The following is a 22,196-nucleotide window of genomic DNA, read 5'->3' as shown; positions in this document are numbered from 1 at the left end:
ATAAACTGCTTCATTATCTCATGTACAAACTACAAACCATAATCAGAAAACTTGAAACTGATTCAGTAATGTACCCAAGCTTCATGTCTTCACTCCTGAGTCATATGCAATGGCGCCAACATTGAAACAGTTTGGTGAATTTACAATGAGGGATTGCAAAAATTGATTGTCCATTTCCTTGGAGCTTGAAGGTCCATCTTGATGCAATTAATGTGCAATTCAAAAACACAGAAAACATTTATGATCATTACCAAAAATAATTGTGTAATTAATAAGCATATTATCCGCCAGCACCTCCAACAACAACAATGTCTTGTCCCAATTCCCAACAAAGTAAGACCTATCGACAAGAGTATTAACTCAAACCTAACTGTTGAAATACAATGTTTGGCAGAATGGCTTATTGATCCATGATCTCAAGCCCTTTATTTATAATAAATTGGAAAGTAGACTATTACAAGGAATAGAAGTTTACATGAATGCAAACTCTAATTTAATTCATATACAAACTCTTATTAGACTCCTAATAGAATCCAACACTCCCCCTCAAGTTGAGGCATGGATATCACACATGTCCAACTTGACCAAAAAAGTATAAAACATTTGTCCAGGTAAACATCAGCAATTTGATCTTCAAACTTATAGATTACGTCTGCCTTACAGACTTCCATTTGATTTGTCCTCATCTTTACTGCAACTTTATGTCTCCAAGGAAGAACGCCCAAGTAAAGAAGTAGAATCTTCAAATGTTGAGAAGACTAAATTTCTGCACAAATTTGAGGGAAAATATATTTTTGGGGTAACAATAGCTAGGGAAAAATAGCCAAAGTGAAAGTTTTGATTTGTAGCAATGTTAGATCCTTTAAAGGGAAAGTTTGCCAAGGGGCAATCTCCAAGGTAGGGGAAAATTTGTCAAGATAAGTGACAATCTCCAAAGGTAATAGAGATCAAGTTCTGCAAAGGTCAAACGACAAGTCTTTTGCAAGGTTAGATCTCTGAAGGGAAGATGTCAAGTTAAGGGGCAAATCTCCAGGGTTAACAGAGATCAAGTTCTGCACAGTCAAAAAGATAGATCTATAGCAATGTTAGATCTCCAGAGTGGAAGATTGCGAAGGTAAGGGACAAACTTTCAAAGGAGTAGAAGATTGCGAAGGTAAGGGACAAACTTTCAAAGGTAACAAAGATCAAATTCTGCATAAGGAAGTCTACATGAAAGGCTTTGAATTGTAGACATCTTCAATCTCCCCCTCACGTGTAGCGTTACACGTGGGAAGATAATAACAAAGGAAATTCCAATGGGGAAACTTGGAAAGGAAGAAATTGTAATGGTAAGATAAAAGTATCAGGAAAACAAATCTAGAGAAAATGACAAAATTTGAAAGGGGGTTGACCGAGCCTACGGTGCCACTAATGAAGGTCTGATATTACCAAATGGACCGGATTATAAGATGTAGTCAAAGCAGAAGTAGATCCTCCAATTGGCTCGAGCAAATAAAGTCCATTTACCACGACCAATCTCCTTCCCCAGATCCTGAAGTAGCTAGGTAGGAGTTGGTAGGGGTAGTAGAGGAAGCAGTGGTTGAGGCTGTACCGGCAGTAGAAGACTGCATAATACGTCGCAGAGTAGCAAACTCCTCCTGCGAAAAACCAACGTCTGCAGAGGGTGTGGTGGAAACTGTCTCAGAAAGATTAGCCTTTTGTTTTCCCTGTCTTTGTGCTCGTTTTTGCTCAAAATCAGCAGGCTTCCCATGCGCTTTCCAACAATTTTCCTTGGTATGATATGGTTTGTGATGCGGGGCTCACACTTAATAATCTCCTTAGCCGGATCAGATTTAGTGCCAGCAGTTCGTAAAGCTGATTTCTCCATAATAGGAGTATGAAGCATGACTAATCGACGACTTTCCTCACACTGAACAAGAGCATAAGACTGTTCTAGTGTAGGAAAGGGAGAATGACTTAAGACTTGCAGATTTAGTGCGAACAGACTGTAAAGCTGATTTCTCCATAATAGGAGTATGAAGCATGACTAATCGACGACTTTCCTCACACTGAACAAGAGCATAAGACTGTTCTAGTGTAGGAAAGGGAGAATGACTTAAGACTTGCACTCTGATCTGATCGTACTCCACGTTCAAACTTGCCAAGAAGTCATATACTCGAATCTTATCAATGTACTTCTTATATGTCACCACATCATCTGGATTAGTGGGGTGATAATCCCCATAATGATCCAACTCTTGCCAAAGAGATCGCAACTCAAAGATAATAGTGGGCCACAGTTAGTTCCTTTTGGGTAGTCTCATGAAGCTTCTTTCGTAGCTCATAAACTTGTGCATCATTCCCCAACCGTCCATATGTTTCAAAGAGTAGCCTTCCAGATTTGGGCTGCAGATATCAAGTAATAGGTAACCCCGGGCAATATTTGGATGCATGGAATTCAAAAGGAATGACATAATAAGAGAGTCGTTTGATATCCATTTATCCTGTAAAACACCTGCGGTAGTGGGTTTGATAGTAGTGCCCGTAATGTATCCAACTAGTCCTCTTCCAGCAATAGTCAGGTAAGCAGATTGAGACCAAATCAAGTAATTTGTGCCGTCAAATCTTACCGAAAGAGAATGAAAAGTGGAAAAATATTCGGATCCAATGGGAGCAGTAGTATCATCAATAGTTGTCATGTTGACAAAATTATCTCAGATTCTTCGATCTTCAACCTTTCGAAGTAATGAAATGTCGCAGAATGCAATAGCCAAACAACCCAAACAGATCTACCTCTTCTTTTTTTTTTTTTTTTTTTTTTTTTCCAGTAATGACAAATATGTCCTTGAAAAAACGGAATTTGCAAATAAATCTCAAAACTTATACAAATTTACATATAAGTCCCTGTAAAGCAAATTTACCAAAATAACTCAAAACTTGAATTCAAAACTTAAATTCAAAAATTGAATTCAAAAACTTGAATTCCCCTGTAAAGCAAATTTACCAAAATAACCCTCAAAACTTGAATTCAAAACTTAAATTCAAAAATTGAATTCAAAAACTTGAATTCAAAAATCAAATTCAAACCATAACAGATCCGTTATGGTCTTTCACAGGCTTAAGGAGAACAGCCCCAGTCGAAGAACCTTAATAGCAGAACCCCAATCGAAGGTTTCAGATGACTAACCAAGCTTCAGAATCGCAGGCTTCAGATGAAGAATCAGACAGAAAAAATTGCAGGAGCTGAAGCCGAAGTTGTTGCAGAAGCAGCGGAAGTTGCTGATTTCTTCTTCTCTTCTTCTTTCCTCTGTTTTCTGTTCTTATTCATTGAATCGAGACGGAACAGAATCGTCTTCTTCTTTCTTTTTTTCTTTTTTTTTTTTTGTTTCAGTTGGCGACCAAGATGGTACTGAAAAACTGCCTAGAACTGAAGATTGGCGATGGGTTTGAAAAAAAATCAGAAGAAGAAGAAGGTAGGTCGCTTCCCAAATCGAATTTAGGCTCTGATGCCATGTTGAAATACAATGTTTGGCAGAATGGCTTATTGATCCATGATCTCAAGCCCTTTATTTATAATAAAGTGGAAAGTAAACTATTACAAGGAATAGAAGTTTACATGAATGCAAACTCTAATTTAATTCCTATACAAACTCTTATTAGACTCCTAATAGAATCCAACACTAACATTGGTCAACTACTACCCACCTCTAGATAAAGGAAAGCTCCTTTGACAACAAAGTTTCTTGTTTTCACACTACAGCCCCTCTATTTGACTACCAAATTCCCGTTCACACATTGACTGGAGTTAGACTTAGGCTTAGACCATAAGAACATGCAATGTGGGCTGATTCTGTCCCTACATGAAAATTACCAATGCATTGAAGTCCGCATCATGCCTACATGGATATTTTCAAAACAATGTAGGGGGGAAAATAAATAAATAACATAAGGTGTGTTGGGTGGTTCAATTCTATTAGGAGTTTGGTTTATGTATTTACTCAATTTGTTATTTCTTGTTGCCCAAGCAAGGATATTTTATGCAATAGGGTTCTTTTCACTTCATTATAAATAAAGGGCTTGGGATCACATTGATCTATACAAGCCATTCTACCACAATCGACTTTCCCAACATGGCATCAAGCCTAAAGTCGATTAGGCAAGAGAGACACCAAAGTCAATTCTCTCTCTCTCTCTCTCTCTCTCTCACTCCTTCATCGATTATGCATCCTCCATTGCCGTCTTGCTGCTGCAACTACACCTAGCGCTGAACCCTGCAATACCTATCGCCTCCACCTTGAACTCCCTTTTAGCCATTGACTAACCATTCTAGAGCATCTGCCACCTCCAAACCTACAACCAGAACCTCCATCAAACTCACCTTTAGCCATCGCCAGACCTGCAATACTTTCTTTCTTCTTCTTATTCATCCATTGCTTGACCTGAAACTTAATTGCACTCACCTAGCCATTGCCAGACCTGCAATACCTTCTTTCTTCTTCTTCTTCATCCAGAATAATACCAACCTAACCCATTTCATGAATAAAATGTGACCAATAAACCAACCAACAAAACTACTTTTTACAAATAAGATATTGTTGTTGCATGACTTGCATCAAAACATATAAATGTTGACTAATCTGGCTAACATTGAACTTGGCAAAATGAAATGGTTGAATAATTGAAAAATGAGATTATTCCGCAATACACATTGAATGTTGAGATTACGCATTGAATTTTTTGTATTAAATCCATAACCAAAAAAGTGTTTGTGATTGTTCTAGAAGAAATAAAACAAAAGATACAGTAGAACTAGGACATTATTGCATCAGGTCTACCCAATGTTAGATGTAGAGGCGCATAATAGATCGATGTAAACATCATGAGTCGTCCCATAATAAAAGCAGTTCTTACTGATACCTCCTTGGTTTCCTTCTTCCATAACCTGAGCTCAGAGAAGGAAGAGATAAGAGGGCCCTATGGAGAACATGGACAAAAATCCATAATAGAGTCCGACCACAACAACCAAATTAATTATCTTCATGTATAAGGATAATAGATTACCTAGTAGAAAAGATTTCAAAATCATCACAAATCTCCCCCTTTTTCTTTTCTATTGCAATTTCTCCATTATTATATGATGATTTATTCACTTTTCATAAATACAAATAGAAAGAGATAGACTAGAAATGACATCTCTGCTTGACTTGAAACTCAATCAACACTGCAACTTCCTTTTTTTTCTTTTTCTTCAAGCATATTTCTAGGAATTGCTCCCATAAGTGATAAACTATGAAAAAGTCGTTAGAGGTGGCACAACCACGTTCAACAAACACCTATAAATGCCCCTGTACGAATAAGTGATATAATCCAAATTGAAGGAACTAGGAGAGCTACGGGCAGACCTAAGATAACCTTAAGATAAGCGGTGAGAAAGGATATGCATAGCTTAGGCCTTGTATCTAGCATGGCCTCAACAAAGCTGATTGGAGGGCAAGAATTCATGTAGCCAACCCCATTTAGTTGGGAAAAGGCTTATTGTTTTGTTGTTTTCTTCTATTGCCTCTGCCGACTTCTGGTTTTATTTTTTTATTGAACTAACAACCCTAATTGTCTTGTAACCAGCAATACTAATTTCCCAAAGGGAGGGGGGGAAATCAGATGTTATTCCTTATCATATGACTCCCTACACTTATTTGGGTGGTCAGACTATTCAATTTTGCGACATTTCAGTGGTTTCAAAAGGGTGAAGACTGAAGGCACCATAAATTTTTTGGAACATGGCAACCACTAATGGCGCTACTGCTCCCACTGGCTCCAAACATTATCCCACTCTTCCTCCTCTTTCGGTAAGATCTGATGGAAGGAATTATATGGTATGGTCTCAATCTGCATACCTGACTATTGCCAGAAGAAGACTTGTTGGACACATTACAGGCACCACTATTAAGCCTACAACCCTTGGTGTTTCTCGGGATAAATGGATCTCGAATGACTCTCTTATCATGTCGTTCCTTCTGAATTTCATGAATCCAAATATTGCTTATGGATACCTATTTCTTGATACTACAGCCAATTATAGATATGATAAACAAAATTTTGATAGAAAGTGTAACACCCCCTGGTGCGGGCGAGTGAGGGGGAAGTTTAAAATATATTAAAGGAAAGATACTTATTTTAATCAATTAGCAACTCGATTAAACAAGACAACGGTATGAAAAATGGCAACATTTTTTTTTGTCGGGGGGGGGGATGAATGAAGATTTCATTACCAAAGAACCCTACAGGTGAAGAAAGAATATGCAAGGGAGAGGGAGAAAGGCAATAAAAAAATGGAAGCCAAGGGAGAGACCTGGACCCAAAGCGATGGCTGATTAGGCAGCAAAAGGGAGGAGCCAAGACCCCAGGTAACAACTATCAGCATGTTCCTTCGGGTTTCCTAGATAGGGGATTGGGATCATTTGAAGCCTAGCTATAACATCAAAGCAAATGGCTTTCCAAATCATGTCAATGGATCTAGAGTCTAAAGTCTATCTCCTTAGATTCCATTCCAACCATAAGTGAGAGATCATAGTACCAAACATCAGCTTACCAACCATATCGTAGATGGTAGTACCAAGGAAGGATCTCAAAACCAGGACCCACTCTCTAAAACCCAAAAGAGCGTCTCGAGCGGGGCCAAATGGAGGTAATGGTTTTCTCCCATATGGAGCTGGAGAAGGGGCAGAAAAGGAAGAGGTGATTTACATCTTCAAGGTTATTCTAGTGAATGAGAAATGATTGAGTGGGGAGGCAAAGGGTGAAGGTTCTCCTGATAGTAAGGGAGTAGTGAGGGATGTGACCCTTGAACCAAACCAACAGGTGCTAGGGGATGACGTTACTGGGGCAGCAGACGAGCTTCCACCAAGGATGTGGAGAAGGAACTAGTAGGGGAAGGGAGCCAAACAGTTCGGTCGAGGGGGATTTTTTTTTTTTTTTTTTTTTTTTTTTGGGGGGGGGGGGGGGGGGGGGAGGTTGGACCAGACTTGAGTGAGACACAAAGGGGAAGAGGGAGGGACCCAAGAATTGCCCAATATAAAGTCCAAAAGTAAGGCCGATTTGGGAATACAGGACCCGTAGAGTTGATAGGGGCTAAGGATGTTGTAAAGGACACCCAAAGGGTGCCAAGGATCAATCCAGAAGGAGGTAGAGGACCCATCAGCAGCATATCTTAATATTATAAGTGATTATTTCATCAACAATCTAAAACGAAAGGAAAGATTGGAAGAGATTGAGCTAATGGAGGAACATCTATCTGTTGCAAATATATTGAAATAAAATAAGATAGCACATATAATGATTTACCTGCTGTATGATGGCATCCCGGTAAAACCTATACAAGTGCAACAACATCGCTATCCTATCAACTTGCAAACAGTATATCCTACCATACCTGTAAATACTGACACATATTTAGTAAAAGAAAACACCTGAACTCCCATGCTTTAGAAGACAAATTAATGAGGTGAACTGAATTGTTTTTAGCAAGAGGAAACCAGTAAAGAAAACTACATCGTAACGATATGAACGTCTTCTGCAGATAGGACAGGTTTCTTGTTTGCCTCAGCATTTGCCATCACCATCTCAAACCTTGGCAAGCGAACAATTCCTCCAGCTGAAAACTGAAAGATAAAGAAAATGATTGGGAATATTACTGTGCACTATCAAATGCTTAGATGAGAAGAATTGCACCAGAACTTCATTGGAGAAACAGAAAAGTAGTTTAAGTCAATATACACTAAAAAATCATTTAAAAACGGCATTTGAGAAAAACAAAGTTACCAAAGAGATCCAGTTGACAGTATTCATAGAAATATGTAACTACTTATTTAAGTCATTAATAAACAGAGAGGCATTCAGATGTAGCCAGAGTCAAAGAAGCATAATTTTTCTCACTGAGGAAAGAATTGTAACAGTGATAACCTGTGATTTTGCAACTCTATTCGTGGGAAAGAGAGTTGGTACAAACACCAGAGTTTCGGTATCATCACAGTTACTTTCTTGCCCAGGATGTGATGCCGTCGAATTAAGGAATGTAAAGTTTCCATCCAAGGATTAAAACTACGTCATTGGCATCATGCATTTGAACTTCTTCTTTTTCCTTCTTTTGATTTTTTATGAAGGAAAGGGGGTATATGAGGGGTTGAGAAGACTGCTACAGAGGAAACTAACATTCAAAGTAGTATGAAAGGTGCTAGCTGACATGAATCCAATTAACAAGTTTTACATTAAGGCATTAGCTACCATAAATTAATGGAGTTTCTGCTGAATACTAAATAACATAAATGACTAAAAAACTTAAACAATGGTAGATCCCAAACTTAAATCCTTTATGTAATTGGCATCGATATATCTACCTGATATCCTGTGAAAGACTTGCACTGCATTCCAGAGGCGAGAAGAAGTAGCCGACTTTCATGAGTGTAAACATACCAGCTTACATTCAATCTTTTTGTCTCAACCAAGCGAAGTGCCTTCAATTCATGTTCGTATGCAAACATATCCAGCCCACTGTAATTGGACTTCATACTTCATATCAATGAAATGAAATTTGAAAAAAAAGGCATAACTAAATGAGACTAAAAAAGTAAACACTAGCTCAGCTGGAAAGGGAAATAAATATCTGTGCACTCTATGCACTTAGCCATTCAATAGTCAAGTTAAAATGGAAGGCTCCACGAGGCTCAATCTGAAAGTCTTCCATAAAGCTTTATCTATTTCTGAGTAAAGTCAAAGCAATACCGAGCTTAAGGAAAACCCACCCTCTAGAATAACATCAAGACATAGTTTGTCCATGATACAACAAATCAAAATTAACATCAACCATCATTCATGGACACAAACAAACACAATATCCATGTTGCAGTAGATATGGGAAATGACCAAGTTTAGAGTTATATAATGGTTTGGGATCTCGTGAGATCTCCGGTTTTTGAAGCCTTGACACGAGATCTCATGCAAGTTCCAGAAAATTTAAAATCTTGACCAAGATCTTGGTTCAGCCCATTCATTATTTGTACCATATCTCAATCGAGTCGAGTTGAGATATCTTGATCTCGACTTTCTTGACAGGAACTCCTCCCCCTTTGCTAGTTTTGGTGCTTTGGCTGGATTTTTCACTGGTCCATCAACAAGCTATTTAGTTCATCTACAACAAGGATCTACTGATTTCAAATCCGATCTCGAAGTGAAAACTTCATTTTCTTCCCCCAAAAAATTATGGTCTACACTAGGTGTTTGGATGTGCATCTAATATATGTTGAACACCTCTGCTTGATCTACACTTTCATGTGAAAGAAATTATTTTTCTATCATAAATTTAATTTTTGAAATTTCTAAATTAAAAAGAAATTATACTAAAATGTCCTGAAAAATACTTATGTTTTGGACATGTTTGTAATATATGTTAGACTCCATTGGAAGGGCAAAAACCTCACGCAGTCAAATTATCTTTTTCATGAATGTTAATATTTATTTTAAATTTTCATATTTAATAAATAAGTACACAAAATATTCTTAATTATGGAAAATTATCTTTTTTTTAAGATGATTCTTATGTTATTTTGTGTTTTTCAAAAATACAATCATGTTATAATATGTTTGTCAGCATATACTAGTATTTGATGATATGTATTAATGTATTATATTATAGATCAGTTTAAATGGCTAAATGTGGAGTGGTACTGGTGCTGCTAACATTGCATGGCAACATAGAGATGCCCTAACCACCGACAAAAAGAAGTCAAAATGTCAGTATTGTGAGAAGGTGCTGAACTCTAGGGGTGCAACTAGATTAAAACAACACTTTGCAGGGGGATAGAGGGGTGTGGCCAAGTGTCCTAAAGTACACTATGAAGGTGCAGCAAACAATTGCCAACAGTTGAAAGAAGGGAGACTGAAGAGGGCAAAGAACTAGAGAAGGAAAGACATCAAAGGGAGTTTGAGGAGGCTATGTTATAGAGGTGGTCTACAGATGTAGAGGAGGAATTAGATGATGATGAGGTGGCCAGAAGAGTGGGTAGAATCACTGGCAGAGTGGAGACCGATGAAGGTGCTTTTCCTGCAAGTGACAGTCCTTGCATAATGAGAATGTGTGGCAATATGAACAAGCAAGACGTGCAGGTGTATCTGGATCAACTATTGCATCTACATTTGAGCAAGGAGGTGAGAGGAGGAGAAAGACTGGACATGCGGAGGACCCAACATACAGGAGAGTGTCATTCTCAGATCCTATACTTCAGTAAGATCCCACCACCATCAGGCAACAAGACTACTACCAACCAACCATCTCTCAAATGTTTGGTAGTAAAGATGATAGAAGTTAAGGGGGACCCAACATACAGGAGACTAGGAGAGTGTCATTCTCAAATCCTATACTTCAGTAGGATTCCACCACCATCAGGCAACAAGACTACTACCAACCAACCATCTCTCGAATGTTTGGTAGTAAAGATGATAGAAGTTAAGGGGGACCCAACATACAGGAGACTAGGAGAGTGTCATTCTCAAATCCTATACTTCAGTAGGATTCCACCACCATCAGGCAACAAGACTACTACCAACCAACCATCTCTCGAATGTTTGGTAGTAAAGATGATAGAAGTAAGGGATGCAATCAACAAGTTTATGTTCTACAACAACATTGCCCCTAATGTAATCCTGGGCCCATATTACCAAGGGATGCTTGATCCATATGTGGGGCAAGTCTAGGAATGAAAGGACCCCACATCATGGGAGTTGATGAATGAATACTTGGAAAAGCAAAAGGAGTTAGGGGAGTACATTGAAACACTCAAGACAAGGTGGGAGACATATGAGCTCACAGTGATGGCTGATGCATGAACTACACCTACTAAACAATCCACTATAAACTTCAGGGTGAACTACAACAGCAAGACAGTCTTCTTGAAGTATTTGGATGCATCCAAGGAGGTAAAGGTGCAGATTTCAACTACAAACAGTTCAGGAAGGTGGTGCCTGAGGTAGGGGCAATTAATGTTATCCAAGTTGTCACAGATAACGATACTAATGCTAACCATACTACAATTTTTGAACGAAACCAAGGTGGAGTAGAAAAAGTAGTAGATTTCGACTGAAACAGTCAAAATTTCCACCAAAACGGTCAAAACCTGTTTAAACTTACGAGATTTCGCAGGTTTTGACAACTTCCGCCAGGTTTCATTCTTTGGGTTTCGATCCCCAAACCATTTTTTGGCTGGATTTTGTGATTTCAACCTCTATTTCACCCTTAATCAATCATTTGTCAAAATATGTTGAAACTTCAGGGGAAAATGCTAGAAATTTTGTCGGAACGTAGGGGGAAAAGTTCTCACGATGCGATATCTACAATAAGTGGATGATTCCACCTATAGAAACATAGTGTCTCAGTTCATGGATTACTTCATGGGCAAACCTTCACGGTCGGCTTTCATCAATACTCGGAGTACTACTACAGAGAAGGGATAGATCCACCGGTTCCAGGCAAGCACTCAGCATGGAATTTAAGTTTAGGACATTGTAGTTGCTAATTGGTCATTATAGTTTGTTGACTTGTTGTATATGTAATCATTCTATCAAACAATTCATATATGCTAATGATTCTATGCCTGTATGCAGTACAATTTGTACTTCTTGGAACCAATCATTTGTTAGTATATTTGAATGATAACCTTTTGTGGTTTTTTTTGGCAAACTACTAGTTCCATTGTTTTATTATGCTTTAAATAGGTAGGAGGCAAGAAATCAGATAAAATGGAGGTCATATGATATGAGCCCTGAAACCTAGGTCAAAGCTTGGAAATATTGGTTTTGGCCAGATTGAAACCGAAACTGTGATCCTTGAAGCTAACTATAAGAAGGCTGGGAAATGTTGATCTCAAAGAAGAGCAACATGATTCATCTCTTCTAGGCACCCTATTCTGCCCATTCCATTTGTTTGATGTTGAAGGACTCGAGCAAGAGGAGGTTTATGGGAAGTGTGGTCAAGTGACCATATTTTTCTACAACAACGGGTATGCCTTGCAACTGCTGAGGAGCAAGTGTGGTGGTGATCTAATGAGGTCTAGTATCACTATTTTTGCCACCAATCATCTTGCATGAAAAGAGCTTCTAGTCCAAAGTGGTGATCTCAAGTCTATGTTTGCTAATGAGAATTGGTTTGGATGTCTTGGATCTAACACACCTGCAGGGAGAATAACCCAACAGACCATTGCTAGTGATGCCTTCTAAAGGGCCCTAATTGGTGGTGGGTATATTGTAGCCAATTATGGCTATTTTGAGGATGGTGGACACTCAGAAGAAGCCCCCCCTTAGCCCATATATACATTTCCATTAAAAATAATAAATGAAAGAGATGGTCCAAGCTACTTCCCTTAGAGCTACATTGAGATTATTATGAAAGATGGGAGAAGCATTTGAGCCATCCTTTACACAAAGCTAGTGATTGCCACCTTATGTTTTACACTTACTGTTTTATACTTTAGAATGTTGATTGCATTTTCCTGAACAAATAAGTTGCCAACCAAGTTTATATTCCTTATCACTAGCTTACTATCTTAGACCCAAGTACCGGTACAAGTATAATCTTGGGCTTGACACCAATTTGACAGATGCAGTGCAACAGGTGGTGGTGAAATTAGAGCCAAATCCCAGCAACCAAGGGATTACTAATACAAAAGGCGAGAACTTATTTCATGGTTTCTTCTTTCTTATACAGTATTGGTATTTGTACTAATTAGAAGTTGAAACTTGAAACATGGGTGTATAGATCAAAGATTCCAAAGATGCAACTGTGGATTTGGCAGGGCCATTGCAATTGTAGCTAGGAACAAGGGAGACATTGGTAAGCATATCTAGTTCAACTAAGAATATAACCCAGTATTATAGGATTTACTTCCCAAGACCTAATGTATTCTTACATTTTGTTATACAGCAGACTGGTGAGTCCTATATAGAACAAGTACCCTGAATTTGAGGAAGAGAGACATTTGGGCGCTATCATAGACTTGCTCATCCTCTGGTTACAGGTGGAATTAGAGCACCTTTTCTCTCATTCATAGTAAGACGTGCAACAAATTGGGGAGCAAGAAACTTGAGTAGTAGGTGTATTTGCACTACCAACATGAGATTGGATTATATTACATATGTGATGATATGGGCGACGTCTCTTCTCGAGAATTGATTAAGTTGGCAGATATTTTTTGTGATGCAGAGGATGAGGAAGATGATGTGATACACTAGTGGGTAAAGGATTAAGGTGCACTATGGACCCTAGTTGAGGTGGATGCCCACATATTAGGATTTAGATTGCATACACAACCAGCTATACCATTTGAGGAGCCACCTAGCCGACCTCTTACAGCGGAGAGTCCTAGTGGATCCTCTATAGAGGGAGATGATAATGATGCCCCTACTCAAATCTCAAAGTCATAGAGGCAATGGTGGTGATTGTGCAATTGGTAATGGTGCAGGTGGAGGAGAGAACTGGTATTGTGGAGAAAAAGGGGGTCATCACCTATTAGATTCACTGGTGAGACACAATATACCCATGCCACTCGAGATATGGACCAAATTGGTGCCTGGCCCATTACTTAACAGGAGGCTTAACCATGACTCATAGTCACAAATGCACGGGCTGTAAAGTGATATAAGTATACATGATCTAGTAATGTGCATGAGGAGTATGAGCACTGTCACCAGTGGTAGTCGCCATTAGCTTTGGCAATCCTCAAGGTATGCATACGCTGATCACACTACGGGATCCAATTATTGTGCCTACTTCGGTATGGAAGGCATCATATTCCTAACGACACCAACCCTGGCAAGTACAGTTATGGTAGTGAAGGTAGGTTATTTAGTGACTTCTTTGGAAACCTACACCCACCTATTGCACAGCCAACAGATTATCGCCTTCACTACCCACTGCTGAAGGTTATCAAGGTTGTTGCACCTTCATTATGTACATTATCAAAGAATATTTGCATACTATAGATGCATACAAGAGGTTATACAGGGATGAATTGAGTTGGGAAACCTTTTGGATACACACTCAGCACTAGATTTGGCATCAAATTGAGTGATACTAGTCACCAATTCTGCAAATTTGAGCATAAGGTTTGAACTTTGAGCACAACAAACACTTTGATAATTACAAGTATCTTAATTGTTTCACTTTGGCATTGAATAAGACGGCTTCTCATTCAATTTATAGGTTGCTAAACTAATGGAGGAAAAGGAAATTGATTGGCATCGTGGGGTCCCCATGTATGCAAGAAGACAAAGAATAATGTGCAACTAATGTGGTAGAGTCATCCAAGGAGGTAAATTAAGGTTCAAGCAACACTTGGTTGGATATTAAGTTGATACACCCAAGTGCCACCAAGCCCTTCCAGAGGTGAAGGTGTTATTCTTGAAAACTTGTCTAAGTAGCTAAACAACACCAACGGCTGGTTGACCTGGTGGCGGTGGTGCAAGTGCTGGTACTAATGGTAGTGGAGCAAAAGTTAGAGGAGCTGCTTAGTCATTCATTTAATGCTTGCACTCTCATGGTGTAGCTTACATAGTACATTGACATTGTAATATGAAATTACAAACAATTGAACATGTTTGATTTTAAAACCTTTATATTTTCGTTTTATATCAAGTAATGGTTGTGTATTTCATGTTTTATATGTATTTTCACTCTTTCAATGTACCGGTTTCAAAGTCAAGGTTGAGTTGGAACTCATATATTCACTCGTTTTCTCACAAATTTAAGGCCACATTGTGTTTAGAAGGCCTAAGATAGGCTAAATACCAAATTCCAACCCAAGCTGAGCCCTAATACCCACTAAGATGAGCCAAGAATTTTACCAAATCTCGGTTCTTCAAGGGACTGAGATCCTTCTTGCCACCAAGATCTCAAACCATGAGTCATGTAACATTTGTAGCCACATGACAAAGCCTTGGCAGAACATATAAGATCTACTATTGGAGGGCAAGATGGCCAACCCTATTTAATTGGGTAGGGTTGAGTTGCAGTTTGTATGTATCTGCATGATGAAGCCTTTGTAGAATATATGAGGTTGTGCTAAAGAAACTCACAGATGTATAAACATACATGCAGAGTGCACACACACTCCCCAGCAGACGCGAATAAAAAAGAAAGAGAAAATCCTAACTATCAAACAATTTCAGACTAATAGCTCCAGTCAAATTCAAATTATGCTTTCACATATAATAAATTCAAGCTGCACAAAATGCAATTACTTAGTGCCTAAATTTGTATTTATTCTTGGTAATACATACCTAGTCTTCACCAGTATAACATCACAGGATGGGCAATCTGTCCAAAAAAATCCCAGTATGCACTCAGATGATTTACACCTATGGATAAAAGCTTCCCCAGTATCTCTATTCCTGAACTCAATCACAAGTGTAGATCGTAGGATCCCAATGACCTTCTCATCTAGAGAATATCGAATAGAAAGTACTGGCCCTTCACCTATTGAATCAGATGTAGGAGCATCAAAAGGAGCAACAGGAACAGTTTTCCATGCAAAAACCTGCACAGGAAGAACCAAAAAATGGGACTCCAGAAGTCAATGTACAAGAAAAATGATATAGAATTGAAATACCATAACAATTTATATTCATTCTCATTCTGTTCTCTCCAAGTTCAAAATTTTTGTTGGACCAAAGGTTCACGTATTGGCATATATTCAGCTAACACATGCAGGTTACTGACCCAACATGAAATGCAGTGAAATCATAGACTGTAAGCTATCCACTAAAAAATTTGAGTGTTCATGCATTGTAATACCATAAATTTTAAATGCTTTAAACATTTAACCAATTCATTATTGCACAGGGTTGAAAAATGAGACAGGATTCACGTGGCAGACCCCATTTAGCAAGAATAAAGCTTTGTTGAGCAGCGATGAATCTGTTAGTCTTTTAATTGAATCTACTATGTATTCCGTAATAGATCTTGTATCTATAGATTAATTGTCAAACCCAAGGACCTCTAATCATCTTAGGATTTCTGTGTAATATGAATACTTCATCAGCAATCTGTCATGTACAAAATCCTGCACTATTGCTCCATTAGACACCATAGTTCTGTGACTTTGTTTTCTACATTAGGCTATATATAGTTACAAACAATTGCCATGTCAGGTACCCCATATCTTTGTTGGACAACCTTTTTCTTATTGACTTCTTGTTACCCAGACATCTTAAAAATGTCTGGGTGATACAATGAACTTAGCATTTTTCCACTCATTAAACCAATTAGAATCATCTGAAGTACATGTTATATCTATATCTATACATTACCTATCACCCCCACACAACCACGACATACCATTTAGAGAAAAAGTTTACTTCAATAACAGAGAAAACTATCTGTAAAATGACCCTGCCTCGCCAATCTGTCTACATCCAAGGATTACCTTAGCAAATACGTCAACTCTTCATTTTACAAGTATTCTTCTGGGGAAAAGGTCCATCAAAAAAAATATATATATATATATATATAGAAAACAAGGGGGCAGGTATATAGCTGGTGTCACAAACATCCTGATTGGTTAGGGTTAAGTAAGGCCAATCCATGTAGAAAACAACAGGAAGTGAACATCCACCTCTTCCTAGAGCTTTGGCTTGGCCCATGGTAACTAAGCTACAAGGGGAAACTAAAGAGCTCCATCCATGTTCCAGAGTGGCAGGGAGGATAGTGGTCAAGCACTAAGGGCATTTGGCACAGTTTTATATTTTATTTCCCTTACAATAAATTTGTTGCCATTAAAACCTTCATCGAACATGACAAGATGTCAAGACCCAACTTCTTAACCAATTCCAATTTCCAACATCTTCGCCATTTATTCTAAAACCCTAGTTTCACATTAAACCCTAACTTCTCTGCCCATTCTAAACAGCAAGCATTCTTCTCCTGATTTCATGATAAAAAAATCTGTTTGCTACAGCATGATTTCACTTCCGAAAGCAGCCAGAAGGGGCCCGCACTGAGACCTTTTTCTCATCTACTACAAGGTTCAGTTCTTCGTTATCGAAAGTGTTGCCAAGGCATCACCTTTTGTGCATGCAAAAAAAATGAGCTTTATTCTCTAGGAGACACCTTATGAACTGAGCAGCCGCCTTTTTTACATTTGTACTTAGATTTCATTTTTTTACATTTTTTTAAATAAGCAAAATTAACAAGAACCATAAGATCACAAACATTGATGATGCACAAAAAAACATGCACATCTGTTTACTCAACTGAACTTCTCACTTGGTATTTAGGTTAGAATACCTGATCAGATGTGACGGAGAGCAGTAACTTATTCCCATCATCATGGAATAGACCTCTTGATCCAGGAATATTGCATCTTAGAGGTGGATGCTGTATGTAAACATGTGACAACGCACCACATCCACTTAAACCAACAGTTGGCTGATCACTTGGTGCTTTCCCCAACATCTTGTATTTTCTTGTAATTCAGCCTTGACAAAAGAACTTGGAAGAGTATGGTAAACAGGCCTCCACGGGTAGATACAAAATTTAAGGTAAGTACAACAATACCATACCAGTGCAACAACAATAAAATATATTAAAGGTATGAGAGTTGTAATATACCAAACACTAAAACAACATTTATCAAGTTAATAACATCACGTTGCTTTCTCCATGCTTCAGTTTTTCTTCTCCATAGTTTTGCACATAAATTGTTCAAGTTTAAAGAAGGCCTCAACCACAAGGCTCCTCAAACTTAAAACTGTCTTTAGCCACTGAAAATAGTTAAAAAGAAGAAGAAAATTTCATCCAAAGTACTCTGATAGCAATGAAGAATGCATAGGATAAGAATACAAGACTTTGTATTCTCCTGATTTTCTTCTTTCCTGGCTTTACAAATAGAGGCTATGGATCCATACCACTGCTTCTACTATGGAAAGAGCATTTCAGAGCCTAAGACCTTCCTCTCAGCTGTAAACCAACAAAATATTTTAATATCAATGTAATATAAAATAGATACATTAGTAAATCGTTTACTTTTATGGAGATGTAGCATTATATGTTCCATTTCAATAACAAAAGTGGTACCGTATTCTGCATGCATGCTTTTAGAGCAAGAAACTCCTTTAAACACATATCGCGTTCAACTTGTGGAACTTTTCCGGCAACACAACTCCCATATTCTTTTGCCTGCACAATCAGTTTCATAATTAATAATGCCATACATGGGTATTAATCAGATCTCACTTGCTTACCCAGCAGAGCTCCTCAAGTGCAGTTGATAAGAAGTAAATATCCAAAAAGTGGAAATATTTCCATAGTTGATTTTTTTTTTTTTTTTTTTTTTTGTTATTCTCCTTTATCAGCATTTAGAAGCATGATGCTTGAAGAAAAGTTCCTAGCAACAGTTGTCCTTTCTGCGTATCCATGACAAATCTTCTTATGGGTCCCCTGTAGAAACTTTACTCACTCAAACCACCCCCACCCCAACCCACCCCCCCCCCCAATAAAAAATAATAAAAAAACCCCCAAAAAATAACATTTGACAATATAATCCTTTAGTTATCTGTGAAAAAAAGGAGAAAAAAAAAATAAAAGAAGCTCATGTTTCTGAAAATCAAAAAAGGAAAAAAGAATCTGGGCCATCTTTTTTATGTTATTATCAACGTGAACCATCCAATTCCACCCAGAGTTGGGGCAGCAAACAATAACGTCTAGTGGACTGGTAGACATGCATGAACATACACCAGATGAGTACCAATGTAAAAGAGGGAATTGAGTCAGACTCTGAAACATATATCTATTGACATGGCAGCATAAATACTTTATAACATTTGGAAGAAGTGGCAGACCTTTGTGACAATAAAATACTCTCAAAGAAAAATATGCATAGCAAAAGGTGTTTGAACCCTAAATAAAGCGATTGATTGGTCCTAGGTTATCGACAAAGAAGATTTGTCAAAGTCACTTCTTGCATTATTCTCAATCAAAACTCAAAAATATGCATATATCGATGAGGCTCAAACCACATGGCATAAGATTGTTTCAAGTGCTCAAGCCCAAGAGAAGGTATGAATAACAACATGTTTAATATAAATTCAATGAAATGGAGCACTAAAAGTTTAAACATGGATCTTGGCCCAAAACAGTTGAATATTATTACCTGAGAAGCACAATTTACCAAAATGCGCTTGAGCGGTGAAGTACTGTTTTTCTCTTTCATTTCAAGGTCACTGAAAAACGTAAGTAGCTAATAGCTTAGAAACAATGTTGAATCACTGAATTATGTAATTCCAAAAGCTTATTTACAATGTTATCAACTTCTTATTCAAGATACCAGAAATAAACTAGTGGTCGGAAGGTTAGATAGGATGAATCCAAGGTTCAGGTTATGCTCCCATTTAAACAAAAACTCAAGCAGATCTTAAAACAGAAATTACATCAACATCATTTCAAATTTAATAAAAGGTCAGACTTTAGCAAATGTTCATAAATCATTAGCACAAGTAAACCCTTGAGAACTGCAATCTTCTAATGACCAGATTGGCTGTAATAATCAGAATAGTATATTTTGTAAAGCAAACCCAGATCTTGGGAAAAATATTGAACCACTGATTAGCAGGCCTGATCTGATCAAGCCTGATTGAGTGTCACTAGGAATAGCATCTTTAATACACCAAAGAGTGGAGAGCATCTACTGCTCAGGTTCCAACAATAACATAAATTGGTTTCTGCCAACAGGGGAGTCAAAACAGAGCTATTTGATGATGAACCATATCAGCATTTAACATCCAATAAGAACAGAACATAACAGCAATAGAAACTGATGCAGAGCCGCTCCTACACCTAACAAGGTTATCCTCAAGACAAGGATATCCTCAAGAAGCACTATTAAGATAAGAGATAGAACGCTTACTTGAGAGAACGAAAATAACAGACAGGAAGGATATGACGTTTGGCTTCCCACCATCAGGTCTAGATCAGAATCCTAATCCCAATTTCCCACCATCAACTGAATCCAAGACATCTCTGCTGAAGGAACTCAATTCTTTGTTCCACTATAAAGGCACACTAATAGGAATACTCATCACATTATTGCTAGAACTGACATCATCGCAAGCAGTAGTTGAGGCAATATTCCAATGGAGGTATGGAAAAGCATTGTAATTAGGTTTCTGAAGTAAGAAGCTTTAAAGAAGAAGAGATCTGTAAAGCAGTAGGTCCAGACGATATTCCAATAGAGGTATGGAAAAGCATTGGAATTAGTGGAATAATTAGGCCAACAAAGTTGTCTAATTAGTTTACGGGTACAAGGAAATGTCGACGAATGGAGGGCAAGTTCAGTGGTTCTAATTAATTGAAAATAAAAAGTGACATTCAAAGCTGTAATAACCATAAAGTAAAAATCCTAAGGACGATACTATAAAATTATGGGAGAGAGTAATTGAAACCCACTGGAACAAGAAAATATTTAGATACCTAATTTGCATGTGAGAGGAAGATCAACCGCAAGGAAAATTATCAAAAGATTAGAGAATGCAAGAAGAATCTCCACAACATTACACACATGTATGTGTGTGACCACAACTCCACATACATAAATATTTATTTATTTGTTGCGACTAGTCTAAGAACTGTGGGGGTGGGTGATTAGCCTGATAACTTGCAATCATAATTGGATTTCAAGGTTTACATCTGAACCCACATTTGTCTGCGTGAATCATGGATGAGTTTACAAGAAATATTCAAGACCAAAGCCCTTCTTGTACGCTTTTAGAATTTTAGTTACATATTATCTTGGTTGATAAAACAAAATCAGGGATAAAGACAAAGTTCGAGTAATGAAGAAATGGAGATCAACCCTTGAATCAAAATGGTTTAAGATAATCAGAGCAAAAACAGAGTATACAGTGTGTGATTTTAGAAATGACAGGACTCAAATTGAAGTAGTGGAAATTTGACAGGGAGATGGCAAGTAGCAACAAAGTGAAATTTTCAATACAGGTTAAATCATGAATAAAGAAGGAGAAATAGAAGATTAAGTTACACAAAGAATTAGAACACGGTAAAAGATGTGGAAACGTGTCTACGTAGTGTTGTGTGATCAAAGATGTGGAAACCTGTCTACGTAGTGTTGTGTGATCAAAGATGTGGAAACGTGTCTACGTAGTGTTGTGTGATCAATGTACTCCCTTTAAGGCACAAAGGAAAAATAAAGTTGAATGTTGAGCAGTAACGGAACAACATAAAAATTAGCATAGCTGAAATAATGGTGTTGAGACGGATGAGTGGTAAAACTAGAAAGATTAAATAAAATAAGGAAAAATTTAGATTTTAGGAGTAGCTCTAATTAATTATAAGTTGCAAGAGAAGTTGTTTAAGGTGGCATGGACGTGCAGTGGATGTTTCTCGAAGGAGATGAAGAGCAAGGGGAAAGCCTGAAATGACTCTAGGAGAGCTCAAGACAAGTAACAAAAACATGCTTCCACTCCTTACTACATTATTCTTAATGAATTCAGTAATCAAAATAGATCTTTAAGTTCCCAAATTTTCATGAGTGCACAAGACAGTAATTTCATCAATAGATAATCTCATTTTCTTTACACATCATCAAAACAATCAAGTTAAACGAACCAGAAAAATGGACAACAGTCTGAAATCCACACTATTTTAAACAATAAAATAAAATAAGATGCAATGATCAGGAGCATCAGAAAATGTTAGAAAGGATTTCAAACAGAGAAAGTTGAATATCAAACACAAACCAAATACAGAGATCCATAAAAAACAATAGCTAGGGTTCTTTACTGAATTTGCTGATAAAATGTCCAAAAAAAAACTGATAGATTCTGCATCTAATCCTGCATGCTTACATTAATTCAGATGGTGCACACCAAGATCATCTACGTCTCTAACTTTTTACTGGTCAAAAGGTTAAAAAAAAAAAATCATCATCAATACTGTTCACATCGACTGAGGCTATGAAAAACAAAACAAGTTAAATTTCTGACTTTGTTAACAAGAAAATATCAATTTGAGAACTGAGCTGGATAAATTTGGAGGGAGAATACCTTCGAAATGAATCTTTACTCTTTTAGTCGATCGTATGAACGAAACCGTTTAATTTCAGAGTTCCATGTAGTCACCGGTTCGGGCACCGCGCTCCCAGCAAATAGAAGAGAGGGACAAA

General features: G+C 37.7%; 1 protein-coding gene across 4 annotated transcripts in view; it reads right to left on the bottom strand.

Moving 5' to 3' along the window:
- LOC149001373 (uncharacterized) overlaps window positions 1–22,196 on the bottom strand; it is a 29,722-nt gene extending 7,526 nt beyond the window's left edge. Inside the window, exons 1-10 of one of the 4 annotated variants that reach the window (XM_089136095.1) lie at window positions 22,078–22,196; window positions 21,880–21,928; window positions 19,170–19,239; window positions 18,095–18,196; window positions 17,630–17,977; window positions 17,306–17,533; window positions 15,301–15,557; window positions 8,373–8,526; window positions 7,528–7,637; window positions 7,321–7,408 (exon numbers count right to left, since the gene is read on the bottom strand). In XM_089136095.1, coding sequence (XP_088992221.1) covers window positions 7,321–7,408; window positions 7,528–7,637; window positions 8,373–8,526; window positions 15,301–15,557; window positions 17,306–17,473 — 777 coding nt within the window. In that variant the 5' untranslated portion in view covers window positions 17,474–17,533; window positions 17,630–17,977; window positions 18,095–18,196; ... (1 more) ...; window positions 21,880–21,928; window positions 22,078–22,196. Of the gene's footprint in view, window positions 1–7,320; window positions 7,409–7,527; window positions 7,638–8,372; window positions 8,538–15,300; window positions 15,558–17,305; window positions 17,978–18,094; window positions 18,197–19,169; window positions 19,240–21,879; window positions 21,929–22,077 lie in introns of those variants that run through there. The other 3 variants (XM_089136096.1, XM_089136094.1, XM_089136097.1) reach the window with 3 other exon arrangements.

The sequence above is a fragment of the Hakea prostrata genome, chromosome 10, assembly GCF_041222555.1.
Source record: "Hakea prostrata isolate BN-2017 chromosome 10, UWA_Hpros_2, whole genome shotgun sequence".
Lineage (NCBI taxonomy): Eukaryota > Viridiplantae > Streptophyta > Magnoliopsida > Proteales > Proteaceae > Hakea > Hakea prostrata.
Note: the sequence above shows the minus strand (reverse complement) of the source record. Positions and strands in the feature narration are given on the sequence as shown.